The 21,520-nt window shown below is 34.1% G+C and overlaps 2 protein-coding genes across 7 annotated transcripts in view; one reads left to right on the plus strand and one right to left on the minus strand.

Annotated features, from left to right (window-relative positions):
- Positions 1-468: 468 nt before the first annotated feature.
- Positions 469-8,099, minus strand: CCDC59 (coiled-coil domain containing 59). The gene is made up of 4 exons (XM_081310142.1): positions 7,805-8,099; positions 6,565-6,808; positions 3,400-3,499; positions 469-861 (listed from the first exon to the last, which is right to left on the minus strand). The coding sequence occupies exons 1-4, from the start codon at positions 7,956-7,958 to the stop codon at positions 700-702; spliced, it is 660 nt and encodes a 219-aa protein (XP_081166268.1). The 5' UTR covers positions 7,959-8,099; the 3' UTR covers positions 469-699.
- The window catches only part of METTL25 (methyltransferase like 25), a 113,654-nt gene continuing 100,128 nt past the window's right edge, over positions 7,995-21,520 (plus strand). For 2 of the 6 annotated variants that reach the window (XR_014024093.1, XM_081310137.1), the window contains exons 1-3: positions 7,995-8,416; positions 16,582-16,746; positions 19,506-19,612. Coding sequence is in view for 5 of the 6 variants with exons in the window: in XM_081310137.1 (XP_081166263.1) it covers positions 8,146-8,416; positions 16,582-16,746; positions 19,506-19,612 (543 nt within the window). In the remaining variant the exon portion in view is untranslated. Of the gene's footprint in view, positions 8,417-12,632; positions 12,726-14,999; positions 15,091-16,581; positions 16,747-19,505; positions 19,613-21,520 lie in introns of all 6 variants that reach the window. The other 4 variants (XM_081310139.1, XM_081310141.1, XM_081310140.1 and 1 more) reach the window with 4 other exon arrangements.

A 21,520-nucleotide genomic window follows, 5' to 3' on the forward strand; every position in this document is an offset into this window, starting at 1 on the left:
CCTTTACCTTTCTTGGCTTGTCCTGGTCAGGGCATGCACCAACAGAGTGACATGGTGATCATGCAATCATGGTATACCTCCCATAGGATCTAGAACGCTTTATTCTTACTGTGACACTGCTGGGTTTCCACAATAATTTAAAAGGTTTTACACTAATAAGCTATGTGCTTCCACTTAAGAGAATGTTTATAAAAATCAGACTCAATTCTTAAGCCAAACTCCTTTACCAAGCCTACCTTGTTATAATGGCAATAGGTTATTTTAGCACTCAGGTATCCTATTCTTGGGTGTCTGGAAAATACATTCTCCTATAGCACACATAATTTAAAATAAATAGAATATTAAATACTCAGAGGGAGTCGCTGCCTTCCTTCTCATCAAAATTAATTTAAAAGTGATATACTGTAGCTGATTACTAAACTGAAAGAGGTACACGTACTTGAAATGCTTCATTGAAAGCTGTCACTCTTATTTTTAAAACTTTTATTTCACAAATATCATATAATACAAAAGCAGTACACGCTTGATCATGTTTCTCAAATAGAAGGTTCTTTCAGTTCTTCAGGTCATCCTTCTTCCAGAGGAAAATAAGTAAGTCACAAAATCTACAGCATATATAGAAAATTTTCTTTCACAAGAACAAAAATATTTGCAGAATTTAACCCTTAATCATTTTTCCTTAGGAAAAAAATTTCTGATTTAACTTTTTTCTTGTATTTTTTGAAGAAGATACTCCATTTGTAAATTCAAGTTTGGTTGGCCCTTTCTAGTCTTTTTGCTCAATATTTTGAACGCTTCCATTTTCTTCTTTTTGTAGAGTCTTTGAGCTTCTTCTCTCTCTTTTTTTCTCCTCTCGAACTCCTGAAATTATTAACATATGTGAGTTCACTAATCACAAGCAGTAGAAATAACTTAGAAGTGGTCTTGAGATAGCTATCACCATGCAAACACTCTTCAGGTTTCTCTCTTACATTCTGTAAAATGTAAATAGCTTCCCCAAATTGAAGCAGTATATAATTACTTGTCTTCACACTATAAAAATACATGGTATAACATGGACTAATGTAAAGTTACTGAACCATTTTACATATTTATATGCAAATAAAATTAGGTCAAAGAGAGAAGACATATATATCTGTACTAATTAAATCCACTGAAGTTAGAGAAGACTAAAGATTGTCTAGTGTAATTTTCCAAATAAAACTAAAAACTTCATTTCCAAAAACATATATCTGGTATCCCTTTTGTCATCTGCTTTGCAGTTTAACTTTTTAAAAAATTATTGACTACTTATGATATATGTGCAAAACATTCTGCTAAACATTATGATTTTGACCATTAAGAACTAGAGTTATTTTGATATGTTAAAATAAATATTCAAGTCTGAGTATAAAGAAAAAAAATTCAAAGTTCTAAATGGTTCTGAAAAGCCACTACTCAAAATTTACTACAATATTCTTAGTAAATATAAAAGTTAAAAGTTCTTAAATAGTGTAATATGCATACCATTTTCCAATTTCTCTGTGATGCACATAGCCAAAAAAATAACACATTACACAAATACAGGACTTATATTTACTCATAACTAACAAAATACTTTCACAGACTATGGGATGGGTGTACACGTGAACTCACTCCACCCCTCTGACCTTTATCCTGATTGGCTCCTGTGCAGTATATAAGCTGGGCTGGGTGCAGGCGGCCAGTTGACCGTGAAATCACAGTACATTCCATTGTCTTAAAACTTTTTATGCTAACTGGGTTCAGTGGCACACACTGGTAATCCTAGTGAGGCTGAGGAAGAGGATTGCAAGTTCAAGACCAGTGTCACCAATTTAGGAGACCACAGCAACTTAGTGAGACTTATTTGACAACAACAAATTAAAAAAAAAAAGGCCTGAGGAAGTGGCTCCAGTGGTAAGGTACTCCTGGGTTTAATCCCCAGAACACCACCTCCCAAAAATTAAAAATAAAAATTTTGACGCTAGTTTTCTATGTGCATATTACAGGTGAGGAGCTGAGCTAGTGATTTCTGACAGGATTGTTCAAGATCTCTGATAAGTGGTAGAGCTGAATCTTTTATCCAAATACTGTTAAGTTCCCATCATGCTACATTATATTACTTAAAATTACATTTTTTTTGTATTTCATTTATTTTTATAAGTACTTGAGTTTTGAATCATTATTTGTAAATTTAGGTGTATGAAGCCTAGTTTACCCCATGGAGTTTTTCTAAGCAAAATATATGTATTTTAATATCTTTACCATCAATTATGGGTCTGTACTTAACATTCTTAACAATTTCCCATGTGTAATGGTGTTGAGCTTTAAAATCTGAGATCTACTAGTTCTAAGAAATGGCTAATTTTCATGATATAAAACTCTTTTTATATAACCCGTTCTATATAAAGGAAATTTTAAAAGTATACAAAATGTTTAACAACATAACGGTCCTTACTATGCTTCACCTGATATACTGTTTCCAAAGATGGCAAACTGTGCACGCTTAGTAAAAAGCATAAGGGTCCAGTATTTCCAGAGAGATATTTCTACTTCATCCCAGTCTGCCATTGTTAAACTCTTAAGTTTTCTTAACTACATATATTTATTTTAAATCAAAAACAAAAAGGCAATTGAACTAACCATAACCTCTACAACAGGAAAATTTTGTCAAAGCTATAGATAATTGTTGTACTCACTGGAAAAGTCTATTAAAATTCTGATTTTCTGAATGATAACTGAGTAGTAACTTTCTGCTAAGTTAAAAAATAGCTAACAAAATAATATATAAAATAGTAGGTTTTTTAGTTGGCAAAAATCAATTCTCAATATTTTATTCTAATACCTCCCCTGATTTTTACTTGTTTTAATGCAAGATTATGAAAATCATCCATATTTTGTATTTTAGTGGTTCTCAAATTTTATTAAGCATAAGAATCTCTTTGCCAGTTCTTGAACTATTATCCCAGGTGCACATATTATTAACCCCCAAGCAATAATTTTAAAAATCTATTCTTGACTGAGCAGTATTTCTTGAGATAATATAAATAATCAATGAATGTGAACATGATGCAATTCTATGATTCTGCTCATTCATTCATTTAAGAAATATTTACAGTTGGGAGGCAGAGGCATAAGGATCACAAGTTCAAGACCAACTTAGTGAGACATTGTCTTAAAAACAAAAAAGGGCTGGGGTTGCAGTTCAGTGGTAGAGTACCCTGAGTTCAACCCCAATGACCTCCCCCCCAAAAAAAGAAAAGAAAAAAGAAAAAAAGAAAAAATTATATATATTTACAGAGAGAATACTACCCCAAGAATACCACCCCAAGAAACACAAGTTATATTCCAGATAAATAAGGGAAAAATGTACCCAAATATTGTAAAAGTAGAACTTACTTGTTTCTTGGCAGCACGTTTAGCTTGTATCCGTTCATATTCTTCTAGTGCTTTTTGATTTGATGTTTTCTTTTTATTCTTTTTTGGAATAGTCAGAGAACTTTATAAGACAAATAAATCAAAAGTTTTAAAAATGACTTAACCAAAATTATGATGCAATTGTGTCAAACACATATTTATATACAATCTTTTCACCCAAACTTTTCAGTCAAGTTATAAAGAACAGAAAATAGACTGTCACTTCTCGTTCACTCCTTAACTCTGATACCTGAGTCTCACTAATGCATATTAATTGAGAATAGAAGAGAATAGGAAAAAACAATTTGCATATTAATAATAATTAATAAGATTAAAAACATACTTGCAACTTGCAACTATATGATTATGAATCATATACTTGTTGATCAATTGTACTTCTTCTTCTGTAAAATGTCTGTTCAGTTCCTTAGCCCATTTATTGATTGGGTTATTTGTAAGATTTCAACTCACTCCAGTCAGAAAGACAATCATCAAGAATACAGGCAACAATAAATGCTGGCGAGGATGTGGGGGAAAAGGTAAACTCATACATTGCTGGTGGGACTGCAAATTGGGACAACCACTATGGAAAGCAGTATGAATATTCCTCAGAAAACTTGGAATGGAACCACCATTTGACCCAGTTATCCCACTCCTCAGTATACCCAAAGGACTTAAAACCAGCATACTACAGTGATGCATCCATGTCAATGTTCATAACAGCTCAATTCACAATAGCTAAACTATGGAACCAACCTGGATGCCCTTCAATAGATGAATGGTATATATATATATATATATATATATATATATATATATATATATATATATATTCAATGGAATATTACTCAGCTTTAAAGAATGAAATTATTCCATTTGCCAGTAAATGGATGGAGTTGGAGAATTTCATGCTAAGCGAAATAAGCCAGTCTCCCAAAACCAAAGGCTGAATATTTTTCTAATATGCAGATGCTAATTCAATATAAGGGGTGGGGGGCACTAGAGAAGAATAGAGTTACCTTAGATTAGGTAGAGGGAAGTGAAGGGAAAGAGGGGAGGGAATGTGGAGATAGGAAGGATAATAGAATGAAACAGAAATTATTAGTTTATGCATATTTATGACTGCATGACCGATATGATTCTACAACATATACTCTCAGAAAATGAAAAATTATAATCCATCTATGAATGATATATCAAAGTGCATAAATGCATTCTACTATAATGTATATCTAATGGAAAAAAAATTTTTTAAAAAGATTATGGATCAATTACTGGGTGGTAAATGAAAATTCTTGGAAATATTTCACCATGGGAAATAGAAAAAGCTTTGAAAGATCCTACAATGTTAAAAAAAAATTTAAAGACAGACTAAAAAAATACATTACATTGAAAGACATTATAGAAGTTGCTTGTATGAAGAAACTTTAATCTCAAAGTTCTTTGACCACCTTGTCTCAATTCTATTTTATCCACCACCATGCCTTGGACCTAGTTTCCATTTAGAAATGTTCAATATTACAGCATTTTCACTTCTTTGAAAGTGTTCCTCCTTCGAAGGCTAATCTAAATACCTGGAATACCGTTTATTTCCTTAGGATACCTGACTGAGTAGTAATCTTTCTTTCCTTTGTCTCTCAACTTATCACTATCTTCATACCATAACTACAATAAAACATTTTTCTGCAACTCCCTTGCTAATGTAAATTAAAAAAATTCATTATCCATTATTAGAGTATATGTCCTCTTAGCTCCTAATCTTTCCCCCTAACTTTTCATAGTCAAGTTCCTAGAAAGAATAAAGCACAGACTATGACTGTCACTTCCTATTTACTTGTTACCTTTTCAATGTCTCACTTCTGGTTCCCAACTCCAATCAAACTACCCAGGCCAAGATAGTGATGCCCTCCTATCCAAGGATCATCAATGGGCCTTTTTGGTCTCTTTAAATGACTATTCACTACTTTTGAAAAGTCTACTCTCTTAGTTTAGGTGACCTTTTTCTCTTCTGATCCTTCTCACAACTTTCCTCTGCTGAGTTAGCTGTCCTTCCATTTCCCCAATTCTTCAATTTTGACAAGTTTATTTATCTTCTTCAATGACAGTTTTTTTTTTTCAATCTCAAAATAAAAAGCTTTTTTTTTTTTTTTAAATCTTAACTTGTTTCCTGGTTTAACTCTTCTCACTTCAATTATCACTGGTAATAACTCAAATCTATAGTGCTGGTGCTTACTTTTTCACTGCACAACTCCATTGTTTAGTAATATGACAGATAAGTCTACTGAAAAAAAAACAGAAGTTTTAGTCTCTATGCCTTTATCCCCAACTAAACTTTTTTCCTAGAGTCCTAGTGCGTGTTAGTTTTAGCACAAATAATTCACAGTGTTAAAAGAACAAATTATGGACCCAAGTATCATCTGACTTCTTTGAAAGTTTAAGTTTTTATTATGTTTTTACCTGAAACATGTGGAGAAACAGTTTATACTTAGCTCTTATAATACCAAAGTGTTGTGGAGCCATGTCATTTTTTAGTTACAACCATTTCCTATCCTTTGAAGAAAATCCAGATTAGTAATAGGAGTAGTAGCAGTTTACACTTATAAGCACTTACCATGTGTTATACATCCTTTTAAATGTCTGATATAAATTAACTCTGTCATCACACATCAAGATATACTAACACCATTTACCTCAGTGAATGATCTACTCTACAGCTATGCAACACAGTGGCTCTCAATTACACACTTATTATCCTTCCCAGTTTAAAGGACACTAGGAAACAATATGCTAAGTTTGGCTCTACAATCTAAGCTGTTATTGACCACACTTACGATAATTCTCAAATATTACTTAAATATATTAGTAATAGGAGTTACTATGGTCCAAGTAAGTTACATGTATGTAAGGCAGAAAGCCAAAGCTCAGATATTTTAACTTCATCACTTCTTCATTTATGCTAAACTAGTCTAATTCAGTTATTTAAAATTAAAAAGAATTCTTCCAAGAAAATATGATCACCTACTTACACCATGACTTCTAAATGTGTTAAATAAGAAAAATCACAATTCCTATGTAAATTTTCCTATAATACCTTTCAGAAAATACTACTTACATTTAAAGTAAAAGACTTCAGAAAAAAATACATACTTTTTCGTTTTGCCACACTGTTCTGGTTGAGGCTGATCAACTTGTTCTTCTGACAAAGACTGGGTAACTTTTCTCAGTTGCTTCCTGAGTCTTTCTTCTTCAGCTAAATAAAGATGTTTCAGATGATCTGGATACTGATCTGTGAATTGGGATTCCTGTGATATTTGAGCCTTCTTTTTCTTCCACAGCAATTTCTTGTAATGTTGTTGAATCTTCAGTTTTCTCTGAAATGCAAAGCCTTGCCCTACATTGAAGGATATAGGTAATGATTATTATCACAAAACATAAATTGAATGAAAAGATAAAGCTGTTAATTAAAAATGAAATCTTAATACATTATTACATTCAAATGTTACAATTATTTTGTTTTATTCTTTAAGAGAAATGTGTCTGGCAACAAATTTAAGCAGAGGGGCTGAACAGCAAGTTGGCCATCTGCAAAAAGATTAGGCAGAAATTTGTCATACAACCACCTAAAAATCTCAAAAACTGACCAGTTCAGACTGTTGCAAACTTGAATTTATAACTGTACTCACAAATCAAAAACCAAATTCCTCTAGGTCATCTAACATAATCAGGCCCTTCAACAAATACGTACAAATAAACACATCTTTTTACCTTAGAGAAACTTACTACAATACGTTGTGTAGTAAGTTTCTCTAAGGTAAAAATACTGCAACCAAAAGAAAAAAAAAGTGCTTGACTTTCTTGCACAACTAACAATTATCAGAAGACTTAACTTATTTTATAGTTATGCATTCAAAATGGAATCTGAGGGACCTAACAGCAAGAAAAAAAGAAAAAAAAAAAAGTTAAGAAGAACCGTGAGATGCAAATGGCTATTGCGATATCTGGAATCAGCGAAGTTTGAGAGCTGTATTTCTGGTCCCATCCTGAAGTCCATTCTTAACATAATACAGGTTCAAATGTGTAAATGTAACACACCCAAGTGGACCTGCAGGCGCTCTCCCCTTAGGGCCACAGAGGAAAGGAGTTCTCATCAAGTCTGATATTATTTCTAAGGAGACATTTTAACCCGATTTAAATGATCAACTCTACCCCCATCTGCCCATCCAGAGCTCTGGGAAGCGCACGGTTTCAGAGGTTTTAGGAATGGCTTCCTCTGTCCCCAGCAGGACCCAGGTTTTGGTTCCTAAAACCTTCTTTCAAGCTTAGGCGGGTCGCGCGTCCCAGGACTTCGCAGGCCTAAGGGCTTCTAAATGGCTGTCTTCTTACGCACCCTCGCGAACGCTGCCCGAAAAAGCTTGAGGATAGTTAGGCCGCCAGGTCCTCTTTTTCCCATTCTTATTCCTGCATCCGACAGGTGAAACCCCCTCAACACGCGTCCCCAAACCACCGGCTCTCAACCTCGCTGCCGGCCTGACGGGTGCCATAGTGGACCAATTCGGTGGACAGATCCCCAGGACCTACGTTCCTGAAAGACGTCACCAAACAGAAGCAATCCATCGCCAAACTAAAGGCCGACTCGGAGCTCCACTGATCAGGTCTGCACCACTTTTGTCAAGAGTCGATGCCGCGCGGCCATGTTTGCGCCACCTACAGCCTGGGAGGTTGCACGTCATGGCTGCTGCTTGCCCTCTCCCGGCGACCCAGGACCTGCCCACGCTACATGCCAAGTTACAGGGACTGCTGCGGTTCCTGAGGGACGCTCTGCCTATTTCCAATGCGCACACGGTGGACTTCTACACAGAGTCTGTGTGGGAAAAGTTGATTGACTTATCTCCGGAGACTGTGCTGGCTGCGTTGAAGAGGTCCGCGGCGGAGGCGGAGGCGGAGGCGGAGGCCGGGTTTTCGGAGGCGCGCCCCCTGGTGGAAGCAGAGGCGCGAGCAGGTGAATGACGGAGTAGGCGGGGTGGGAAGGGAGGAGAGATGGGTCCTGTTTGCACCGCGAGCAGCCAGGTGGAAGCACACCTGACCCGGGCAGCGGCTGGGCGTCGTCTTCCCGGGAAAACAGGGATCAGTTTACTAGGGACTGGGTGGCGACAGCCTTTCTGCGATCCCTCTTTTGTATTGGGGTGTATTGAGACTTACCATAATTAAAGGAAAACAAGGGGCATTCATTTAGTCATAAAACAATTTTTGACCTAGGGAAACCGGGGTACAGTGCTTTTACTGGGTTTATAGATTCTAGGTGGAAACATGGTAGGGAATAAGGTTAACAGAAAAAAAGGTAATTTCAGATGTTACTAATGGCCAAGTAGAAAAATAAAAACAGTGTGAGGCGACAGGGCTTGTGGAAAGAGCCTCCCTAACCTAAGATGGGAGGGTATTAGTTGGCCTAGAGCCAAGGGAACAGGATTGCTGACTGTGGGAACCACAGGATACACTAGCCAGGACCTGAGGGCAGCAGCAGGTGCAGTCATGGAAGTACACAGAGACCAGGTCACATAGAGCTTTCTGGGCCATAGAGAGATTTGGTATTTTAAATGTGTTGGAAAACCTCTGGAGTCACTTAGGCAGCTTGGTGACCTAATCTAATATATATATTTGAAAAGATAACTCTGAGGGATTTTTGAAGAATTACACAGTGGTGCAAAAGCTAGTTAAGAGAGGATTTCATGGTGTGGGGCTCGCTTGTCATCCCAGCTACTTAGGAGGCTGAGGCAGGAGGATGGCAAGTTCAAAGCAAGCCTTAGCAATTTAACAAGACCTTCAGCAACAGAAAGACCCTGTCTCAAAATTTACAAAATAAAAAAAGGGATGGGGATGTGAATCAGTGGTTAAGCACCCCTGGGTTCAATCCCCAGTACCAAAAAAGAAAAGAGAGAGAGAGAGAGAGAGAGAGATAAAGAAGAGATTAATTAGTGTAGGAAAATGATGACTTATTTGAATTAGGATGGTAGCAGTGACGATTTTGCATATCTGCTAATGCAGTGGTGAGTTTTTGTGGGCTCTGTAGGTCCTGTCCCAGAGTAATGTGAATTCTACTAGAATCTATATTTTGAAAATAAAAAACCATTTTTTTGTATCCAACAGCAATGAAATCTAGAGAAGATTGTTAACTTTTGAAATATCTCTAGACCTAAAAGCTTTTTTATACAAAATATTCAATTATCCAACTGCTCAGCTACTTCTTGTATTTAAGAGTGAGTTTTAATAATCTGTGTTATAAGGAATCTTAATTTTTGATGATGGAAAGATGGGCATTTCCCTCATTATTATATGAGGTTCATTATTTGTGTCAGAGAAGAGCATTAGAATCATTTTGACTAGATTTGTTCTTTCATTAAATAGTTGTGAGTTATTATGGACATAATAGAGTAGCTGTGAAATTTGTAAACTTTGGAGTCATAATTCAAATCCCATTTCTACCATTTATCAGTTCTGTGATCTTGGGGAAGTTCATTTATTACTCCAGTCAGCAAACATGATAATCAAGTGTCAACTGTGTGCCATGTACTTTTCTAGAAATTAAAGAATTGTAAAGGGATGAAGTAGGACCCCCCCCCCAATTTTTTTGAAGTGTTACAGAGAAAAAGTACATAAGAGAGAAATAAACAAGGGGAGACAAGGTCTTATCCAGGCAAGACCTCATTGAGGTTACTCAGGAATAAAAGATCTGAGGAGAAAAAGAAACCATGATAATAGCTATTTGAATTTTTAAAATTAATTTAGGTTTTTTTTTTTTTAGCATAGTGTAAATTATCACTGCTCTGGGCAATATGCTGAATTAGTAAGTACTAGAAATGGTTGAATTTAAACTTACTGCTATTTGAGAGGAAGAAATAGGCAATCCTTGAGCCTCCCTTCTGCAACCTCTGCAGAGTCATTATTTTTCAAAATGTATGTTGTCATTTGTAGAGCTGAGAATAGGTTAGTATTCTCTAAGCCTCCCAACCCAAGTGTGCCTGATTATTTTTATTTTTGCAAAAATTACTTGGTATTTTCTGAGTAAAATGTTGAGCTAGGTGTTGTGAATACAATATCGAGCAAGGTATAATCTTTTTTTCAAAAACTTGCATCCCGCCAGGCACAATTGTGTACCAGAGGCTCTGGAGGCTAAGGCAAGATAATCCCCAGTTCAAAGCCAGCCTCAGCAACTTAGTGAGGTCCTAAGCAACTCAATGAGACCTTGTTTCTAAATAAAATATAAAAAAGGGCTGTGGATATGGCTCAGTGGATAAGTGCCTCTGGGTTCAATCTTCTGTACCAAAAGAAAAAAGAAAAAACATTCCTTTTTAGGAGACTTTTATTTTAGTTTCTTCCCATTTCATGTGATCTGGTAATTTAATTATTATGCTTTTTATACATCAAATAATCTTTAAAAATCCTGTGCTCTTAGTATTGCCCTAGAATTGCTTTTTGATTTATTATATATTATTTAATTTCGACTGTGTGAAAGTGCTCTTATCTAAAACTAGTTGGTTTCATTTTCCAAATAAATGTTCAACATTTTTTAATCTTTGAGGTTGAAAATGTGTGGGTCTCAATTGTTGTATTGCTTTCTGAGTTAATTGTCATAAATTTCCCTACAAAATTCTAGTCCCGTATGCCACAAGTTAAGCTGTTCTTCATTTATTATTTTAGTCATCTTCCTGTTCCTAAGAATTTTGAGCTGAAAGAATCTTTCATGACAACTGTTTACATACGAGGCACCTTTGACTTAATTTACTTTTTAACTAATTTATTTTTTATTTAGCAAATACATTTTTAAATTTGTTTCTTTGAATATTTTTGTTCCTCTCAAGAGAAAAGAATCTGATAGAGTTAAAATACTATGGTTAAATTTTTCTATCTTTATATTTAATGTCATTTTTATAAATATAATTGTGAAATTACTTTTGGCATGATTAAACGAACTTATACATTCAATGTGATTTTAGTATTGGTACAGTAAAGATACGAATGTCAATTTCTTATTAATTATTTCTTATTCCTTCCAAAAGCATGGTTTAAATGTTTAAGTAACTTATTAAAAATTTCATATACAACTGTAAATTAAGCTGTAATGACTTAATCAAAAAGTTTCCTAGCACATAATTGGGTGATATTAGTTTCTTTTAAAAGCAACAGGATATATTCTGGTTTTTTCCTTGGTAGAGTATAGGAAGATAGATAAACTCAAACATTCATAAAATTTAGCTAGGCCTATCTTTAATTTTCAAAAGTTGATAAGACATTTTAGCATTTGATTAAATTTTATTAAAAATTTATCAAAGATTGAAGTTAAAAGTCAACTGTTAACAGAAGCCAGAACTTTAAAATGCTTAATTAACCCGTAATCCCAGTGGCTTGGGAGGCTGAGGCAGGAGAATTGTGAGTTCAAAGCCAGCCTCGGCAAATTATTGAGGCCCTAAGCAACTCAGCAAAATCCTGTCTCTAAATGAAATACAAAAAAGAGTTCGGGGTATAGCTCAGTGTATAAGTGCCCCTGGATTCAATCACCAATACCAAAAAAGAAAAGTTTAATAAAATTTGTATTGAATAAAGGTAAATTTTTATGTTAGAAAACATGTTCAGTTCAACTCAACCAGTGAGCATTGTGCTGTGGGACTTTTATCCAAAAGGAAAATAACAACTATGAAGCCTTTGCAGTAGCACTGGTGAGAGTTAATAGGGTTTGAACCACAGCAGTGATAGAGAGAGGAGGTTTCCAAACGAAAGACATTTTTACATCCAGATGGAGGCGTGGGTAGATGTATAAATTGAGGACACAAGAAATATTTAAGATAACGTGAAGATTTTTAACTTTAACACTGAATGAAAATGCTCTTAAGATAGGAAATAAGAGAAAGATTACGGTAAAATGACAACATTCAGTTTGGTTCTGAACCTTTGAACTGAAAAAATCTTTAGAATTTTTGTGTAGAAATTAATACAAAAACTTATGTCCTTTGAAGATTATTATGAGGAAGGCACCACTGGTTTCTTGAAATTCTGATCCATAGGCTGTGTGATATTGAGTTTCCCCTCACTCCTGTAACACAAATTTTGGTGCATAATTTCATTTTATCTTATGTCACATTCTAAATGTTCTAAATCACTCTCACCTTATCCTACAATTATAAATATTTGGGCTGAAATGAGATTTTATGCTTCTCTAACAGGCTATTGAAGTCCTCGTAGAGGCCTCAGTGATTACATCCACAGAGTTTTTAGGAGAGTTCGTCTCTCTTTCTGTAGCTGATGATGCTACAATAGTAAGTGTATTGAAATATTGCTGTCATTCATGCATGCAGGCATTCATTCGTTCATTCATTCATGCTGTGTGCAAAGTACTTGCTTTACAGTTAGCTTGTAGCAGTAGTATTTTGTCTCTAGAAATAGATTACACAGTGAATCTTATGAAAACATTTTTATTCCTCTTTCAGAGACTTGTCAGCTATTTTACATGTAAAAATTACTTTTCAATTTCTGGAAACTTTTAAATCATTCTGGTGGAGAGAAGGTGTTAAAGGGGAATGAAAAAAGTGGTTATGAAGACAGAGTACAAAATATTTTAATCTCTACAGGAGGAAATTATTGCCAAACCTGAAGCTGGCAGGTTTGCTTAACGTTTTATTTTTTTTTCACTGCTATTTTGCCTGATTTCCTTTATTGTCCACTATACTTATCACTGTGGCATGATAACAGAATTAAGAGCAAGTTCTGAAGTCAAGACTGCCTCAGTTTACATGCCCTGCCACTTAGTATCTGTGCAAATTTGGATCAATCACAGCATCCCTATGTCTCAGTTTTTTCCTCAGTAAATGGGGATAAAAGCACTAATTAACTAGCTTAGAAAACTGTCATGAAAGGAAAAGAGTTTGGCATAGTACTTGGCACATAGCATAATAGTGAAGAATTACTGTGAACCCTGACAGGTGTCATCTCCCATAGTGTTTCATAACATTCAAGTAAGAGACATTTATTTTTGAAATTTAGTTTTTATTATTAATTGTAAATGTACATTCATTGTATTTTTAGTTTTGAAGTTGTATTATGAATTCGTCTGCTTAAGACTTTCATAATGTAATATATATGAATGACTTTTCTATCTTTTCTTACACATTGATCTCTGATATAAAAGAAGATATTCTGGTCTCATATTTATAGAAAATACCTCCTTCCTCCACTTCTCACTCAGTTAACCTATCTTATAATAATTGTCTTATAACACTGGCCTTTTTCTTATACGAAGTTTCTCTTCTTTGAAATAGTAGGTTGCATGAAAAATAAAAGTATGTAGAGAACACAAGAAAAGCATATAATGAAACAGAACAGGAACTTCCAGTAGAGGGTGTTATGGGCAAAATAATCAAGCCACATAATATGCAGGTAAAATGGGCAACAAATTTAACAAGCTTTCCCTGTACAAAAAGAAAAAACAAATCTAAGAATTAACTAAATGTAAGTAATCCTGTGGTTTCTGTTTTACTAGTTGCTGATCCCAAACTGGTTATACAGGTACCCAAGGAAGCACTGTGCAAACTCTTGACACCATTATCATTGCCTTATAACTAACTTTTCACATACTGTTTCAGAGACAGAAGTAAAGACAAGATCGTTGACATTTCTTTCTTTGAATCTCTAAAAAGTAGCAAGTCATGGAAGTTATAAGTGGGCTGAATAACTTAAAAACAAAATAAGTATAGTGGATGTAGTTCCATAATTCAAAAATATTTTATTCATGGAATTCTGGCCTGAATAAAATGGTGTTAACTCTAATGATATAAACTATTGGGCTGGATCAGAACACTGGCCTTTTTAAAAATTAATTATTGTTGAAAGTTATTATCATTGCAATTTAGATCTCCAAAATTTCTGAAGTAATGGGGGTAGGAAGCTATTATTGAAAGCAAATTAACAATATTTAATTCAGGTTTGATTGAAAATTTTTCAAGTATTTTCAGTAGGATAGTTAAGTTGATTTGAATCTTTACTTTTCCAACAGAAACATCACGTTTCTTTCTGTTGGCAACATTGTCCAATAACTGACTTTTATAATAGTCCCTTTGCACATTGAGATTTAATACTCTTATTCTATCACACTCTAAGAAATTGCTGCCCTGGAACTTGGGGATGTTGAGACTGCTCTTAAACCTGAGAGTCTCACTTAATAGTTGACTGAGTTTTCCCCTCTGTATCATGCCTAAATATTTTGATGTGGATTTTATTACTTTTTGGCTGTATCAGTTCAGTTTGTAAAATGTCCAAAGAACTTTATATAACACATAAAATATATCTTAAATAAATTTGCTATAGTAATTTTGAAATCTTCTTTTATTTTTAGTTGATTAAAAAATAGAAGTTACATATCCCTGCCAATTTTCTATTAATGAATTTGGTAAACATTGCCCCCACCTACTTAAGAGATACTAGCTTTCAAAAGATAATAGCTTAAATATGTTATTTTTGTTTAGAATTCTATAAACCTACATCAGTTGTCTTGCTTTCAGGCCTTGTCAAATAGCATCATTATTCTTTGTGTTTAGGTGAATTTTTATAATTTTGTAATTAACTGTGAGGATCAGCTGTGCTAGAGAAGACTTCAGTGGTATATAGATTGTACCATGCTTTTATAAGGTGAGCATTTTATGTATTTTATTTTTCCACTGGATGGAGTTTTTTTGTTGTTGTTATGTCAGTTTTTAAAAAAATAATTATCAGCAAATAGGCTTACTTGGACCCCTCCATCTAGAGTTACTTTGAACTACTACAGACAAATTGGAATGCCTTTTTAAAAATCCTCTTAAGTAAATTGACTTGACTTAAAAATGAACATAGAAAAATGAGATTAAGCAAATCTCAATGTGCCTTTACATATCCATCAGAATAGGCAGCATTATGCTATAATAATAAGCCCAAAACCTCAGTGATGGAAAGCAATGTAGTTGACTTTTCATTCTGTATTTCCGTTGGTGTATACATATCCATTATAGTTTGACAATACTGCTTACCTTGACATAGTCACTCAGGGACTCAGATTGAGATGAGTTCCATCTTCACAAATCACAGAGCTAGGGAAAGTTCTTCCCATATTCTTAAATCTTCTGCCTAAAAATGGTCTAGTTTACCTAAGCAAGATGTTGCTATACCTGAGTTTAATAGGGTATTTATACATACTCCTACCCAGAGGGGCACTGATGTTTGTAAACAGTATACCACTTTCCCATACTATTTTGAATTTGTGAGCCTTTAGAAACTGTCAACAGTTACTATACTAAGAAAATGTGTGGTTAAAAACTGACCACGAGGAAAAATGAACTGTTTTACCAGATCATAACTTAATTAGTTTTAGAATTATCAGACTGACAACACCTTCAGCAATACATATAGCCCCCCCCCACCTGCCCATGTGTGTGCAGGCACACACACACAACACACACACACAAGTAAGTCTATATGGTCCAAATGACAGAGGAACTGTTTTATAGTAACCTTTATACCACTGGGATTATTACCATTGTTCTGTAGGCAGTATGGATAGTAAGGTAATAGTGTTATAAAGGGTTGAACTGAAAATGCACAGTTATAGATCAGACAGGATTATTCCATTAATTAAGTAACTATTTTACTGTTAAGATTTAAGTCTTTCTTTTATTAGCTCTTGAAACGAGCCAAAATTTGATTTGATATTTAAACATATAATTGAGTAAAATGTTAAAACAGGGTGCTACGTGCAAGGCCCTGGGTTCGATCCACAGCACCACATTAAAAAAAATAATAATAATAATAAAGTTATTGTGTCCAACTACAACTACAAAAAAAATTTAAAAACACAGTCTTTGATGCTGAGGTAGGAACCAGTTTTAATACTTATTATTATCTAAATAATAAAATAATGAATTATAGACCATATTTATTGTCTACAAATAGCTATAGTTTAAATAACAGATACAAATGGAACTTTTAGAGATACTGCCAAAATTCACACTAAAACAAAAATATTGTAATTTGCTATAAAATTCCAACATTCATTTATTATTTTAAAATCTCATACTGATTAGTTTTTAGTTATTTAGTTATTACTAATGTTTTTGTTTTTGTTTTTGTTCTCCTATCATGATTTTTTAGGTGTTAGTGATTTTCCAAAAGCATTTTGTGAAACTTCTCAGAAGCTAGTGAGTGTGGAAGCCTTTGCTCTGGCTGCAAAATATTATTCTGTTCAAAACTTGGGAATGTGTACTCCTTTTGAACAGTTGCTTGTAGCTCTTCAAGGAAATAAAAAACAGAGGACTGGTATGTGTGTTTATGTGTATACATGTATGTGTTTTAGATACTTAGAAGATATATGCTATCTTTCCAACATATTCTTATTGTTAGACCTTATAAGTCATGATAAATTATCTTATACCTAGAAGAATTGATTTTCTTTTATACCATATTAAACAGAATAACTTATAGATCTCTGAATTTTGTTCTTACTTTAGCCTCTGGCTATCTTCAGTTAGTGCCTGCCCTTCAAACATAGATTACAGTGGGATAATACAAATTACAAAATCCTTTTTTTAAATTTTTATTGCTGTGGGCTACTGGTTGCTATGGCTGGTTCTTTAGGAAGAGGTGGGAGAAATGCACAGTGTGGTTGGGGGTATGAGGGAGAAACCTTAGTGTGAGAAAGTAGGGACGGCACAAGTGAAAAAACAAATGGCAACATAGTAGATTAAAACTCAGTTGATTCAATAATTTTATTAAATGTGAATGACTTATATGTTCCTATTCAGATAGAGAAAAGAAGACTGATTTTTTTTTTTTTAAACACAGTCTTTAGGGGCTGGGGTTATGGCTCAGTGGTAGAGTGCTTGCTTTGAACATGCAAGGCCCTGGGTTCGATCCTCAGCACCACATAAAAATAATAAATAAATAAATAATAAAATCATTGTATCCAAGTATAACTACAAAAATAAAAAAATTAAGAACAGTCTTTGATGTTGAGGTAGGAGCCAGTTTAATACTTATTATTATCTAAATAATAAAATAATGAATTACAGACCTTATTTACTGTCCACAAAGGTCGGAACTGTTATCTCATTTAATCCTCCTTTCCCCATCATTTTATTTTGAAAAGTTACAAAAAGTTGCAAAAGTAGTACAGTGAACCCTGTATAATTTTCACCTAGATTCACTGTTTGTTAAAATGTCCTCACATTTGTTGTAGTTCTTTACACACACACACATGCATGCACATGCAGCCTTTTATCTGAATCCTTTGAACATAAATTACATATATCGTAACACTTTACCCTCGAGTACTTCAGTATATATCTTGCAAGAACAAGGACATTTCCTAAACATCTCATAACACATGAGCACACTTAGGAATCTAACCTTGCTAGCGTAATACTGTCTAATAAGCAATCTAACATTGCTAGAGTAATACTATCTAATAAGCAATCTGTATTCAAATTTCTCTTAAGTTTCTTAAAAATATTTGTATGGCCAGTTTTTTCCTTAGTATTGAAATCAGTCCAAGCTTATGTATGGTATTTAGTTTTATGTTTAATTCTTTAATCTAGAACAGTTCCTCAGCCTGCCTTTTGTTTTTCCTGACACTGATGCTTTCAATGCATATAGGCTGGGTCTGTTTGATTATTTCCCTATGATTAGATTCAGGTTATACATTTTTTACCTGAAGACTACTTAACATAATCCCTTTCTCATTCATGATACTAGGAGACACATGTAATTTTGTCCCATTATTCATGAAAATAAGTTTGCTTACTTGTTAAAAATGAATCCACTGGAGTTATCATTTGTAAAGGGAGCTTTTTCCCTTTAAATGTAATTCTTTCATTATTTTAATCTTTTTCATTTATCTTTTCAATCATTTTAAGCAAAATTATTTCATAGTTTCTCCTGCAGCAAAATAGAGGGCTTTTTGATAAATCATGGCTCTTGGTAGGGTTATTCCAGTTGCTAAATAAGTTTATCAGCAACGTTGCTATAGAAGCTGTATAGAAGGTCACTGAGCTTTTTTTTTTTTTTTTTAATGAATTTTTTTTTAAGTGAGAGAGGAGAGAGAGAGAGAGAGAATTTTTTTTTTAATATTTATTTTTTAGTTCTCGGCGGACACAACATCTTTGTTGGTATGTGGTGCTGAGGATCGAACCCGGGCCGCACGCATGCCAGGCGAGCGCGCTACCACTTGAGCCACATCCCCAGCCCAAGGTCACTGAGCTTTAATCTCAGATGTTGCTGACTGGCAATAACTGAATGGGCTCTGTATCAAGGATAGCACCCTTGGCCCTTCCCTTGATTATAATGGTTAAGGACTGCATTTTGGAACTCAAAGTGAACAAAACTGTTACGCTATCATAATCATCCCAGCACTACATTTCAGTTCCCTACTGCCCAACTCTCATATGTGTGATGATGTTAACTACTTTGTCACATGCTCTTTGGCCACTTTTATAATGTAGAGTATATACCGTAATGCACCATCCTGTGTGATGTTCTGCATTGATATAGAAATATGTATCTTTGATTCTTGGGACAATAGAAAACAACATGCTTGTTGAGCATTTTAAGTGTGCCTAATGCAGTTCAGAAACAATTTGCAATTTTATTTGAATTTTCTAAATGCAAATTTAAATAATCGTGCATGGTTAGTAGCTACTGTACTAGACAGTACAGGTACTTATTGATATATATAAATTCATTTTGTTTTTGTAGTTGTATGTATTGGAAATATTTTTTCCCATTTTGTTGCTTGCCTTTCCACTCTTAAGTCGTCTCTTAATGAAAAAGTTTCTTTTGTAGTATAGTTTTTCAGTCTTTATCATTAACTGCTTGTATCAAGGGACATTTTTAATGATATGTAGATCTTTATTCAAATTAGATTCATAGCAGCTAAGGAATAGAAATCTATCAGATACCACAATAGAATTTCTATCTTATTTTCATATTAAATTCCAAAAAATGAGCATTGACTGATAATTTTAATTCTGTTAAATTCTGCTTTAGAAGTGTTATTTCAGTTTTGTTTTATTTTCATTTAGCTGAAAATTTGAAGCCTGTTGAGTTTATGAATATGAAAAAATCTCATGAAGTTCAGGCAATGTCACAGCTGATCTGCAGTATTACTGATTACTATGGAGTAAAGCAGGTAAGAATATTTCCCTGTATTTTTACTAGCCAGGTGTGATTGGGCATGCCTATATTCCCAGCAATTCTGGAGACTGAGGCAGGAGGATTGTAAATTTGAGGCATATGCCTGTAATCATGGAAATAGAAGTTGCTGTAGGGCACTTAATCCAATTACTCTCCGGCCTTACCATTTCATAGTGTGCTAGACTGGTTTATACCTGCACTATCACCATTTCTTTCCTGTGGGCTTTCTCCTGCTGCTGAAACAAGTACTGCTCATATATAAGTTCTGGAAATTAATTCCTCCCCTCTACAGCCTTGAACCAATAACTGATATAACTTTCCAGGTGGTATGATATTTTAGTCAGCTTTCTTGCTGCTGTGACTAAGACCTGACAAGAACAATTATAGGAGGAAAAGTTTATTTAGGGGCTTACAGTTTCAGAGGTTTCAGTCCATAGACAGCCAGCTCCATTGTTTCGTACTTGAGGTGAGACAGAACATCATGGTGGAAGAGGGTGGCAGAGAAAAGCACCCAGGAAGCAGAAAGAGAGAGACTCCACTCACCAGGTACAAAATATATACCCCAGAGTAACATCTCCAGTGTCCCACCTCTTTCATCCACACCATACCTGCCTTCATTTATCACTCAATTAATCCCTACCATCAGATTAATTCACTGATTGGGTTAAGGCTCTCATAACCCAATCATTTCATCTCTAAACCTTCTTGCATCATCTCACACATGAGCTTTTAGGGGATACCTAATACTAAACGATAACAGATGATTCTTAGATATGTGCTTTACCCTAGTCCTTAGCTTCTGAGTGGGATTAAACCCAAGTTGCCCTAAAGTATTATGTTATCTTGTTTAAAAAAATACCTTTATTGGGCTGCTATTTTTTCTATTTTTCTCTTTTTTACTTCCCTTCCTGTGTTTTACTACCAAATAGATCACTTTCACTTCAATCTTTGTTGACAGATCTGCCTCTGGGGTAACACAAACAAAAATGAGGGATATTTACTCTATAACTTTATTTATATTTATTTATATCTCTCTCTGTGTGTTATGTTTATTTTTATGTAAAATACTATGTAATAGTAAATAAATTTAAGTTGATAAACTAGATTTATTTGTATTTATAAAGTACATACAAAATATGTTTAAATAGCTTAATGTACCATGTTAGGCCTTTTTTAAGAAAACTTTTTTATAGTGGTGAAAATTATATCTAGTGAATGAAACAAATCAAAAATTTGTGATTCTGATAAGGTGCAAATTACTACAGATTAGAGTGTCCTTAGCACTAAGGACACTAAGATTTTTCTCTTGAAATCACTTAATGATCTTATTATTTGATTCTCTTAATGTTTACATTTAAATGTATTCTGTGTATACTAATTATACTGTTTAAATGGAGATTAAATAAATACGGATTTGGTAGACTGAGGCTGAGATTCTGAAATACTTAACCTTAGCAGTAATCATAGAGAAGTAGAAAAGAAAAAAGAAATTCATTTCTACCTCTTCCATAGCACCACTGGAATGCCCAAAACTTTACTTCTCACACTCATATTACCAAGCCTTCTTGATTTGTATTTCTTAAATATGTGCATCCCTTTGCATATTTTGCACATGTTCTTGTATTCATTCATTTAACCAATATTTTCTTTAGCTCCTACCATGTTTCAGAGGCATTGTTTAAAACACTGAATACATAGCAATAAATAAAAAGTACTTTTGCCCTCATGGCATTTATATTTTAATAAGGACAACTAGACAATAAAAAGATTCTAAGTATTTTTTGTTATATATGTTAAAACATTTTCAAGAGGAAAGAAAAGGGGAAGGGAGGGATTAAATTCAGAAGATAAGGCAAGTAAGACCTCTTTGTAAGGATAATATGAGTTAATATCTCTTTTAGAA

Source organism: Spermophilus citellus (assembly GCF_964194105.1).
Source record: "Spermophilus citellus genome assembly, chromosome: 10".
In the NCBI taxonomy this organism is placed as follows: Eukaryota; Metazoa; Chordata; class Mammalia; order Rodentia; family Sciuridae; genus Spermophilus; species Spermophilus citellus.

Bases quoted from the DNA above. Each gene is read 5' to 3' on its own strand.
- CCDC59 (XM_081310142.1), bottom strand. From the start codon at position 7,958: ATGGCACCCGTCAGGCCGGCAGCGAGGTTGAGAGCCGGTGGTTTGGGG. The intron at 3,500-6,564 runs GTATGTATTTTT...TGTCTTATAAAG, and splicing joins CAGTGTGGCAAAACGAAAAA to TTCTCTGACTATTCCAAAAA. The intron at 862-3,399 runs GTAAGTTCTACT...TAATAATTTCAG, and splicing joins AACGTGCTGCCAAGAAACAA to GAGTTCGAGAGGAGAAAAAA.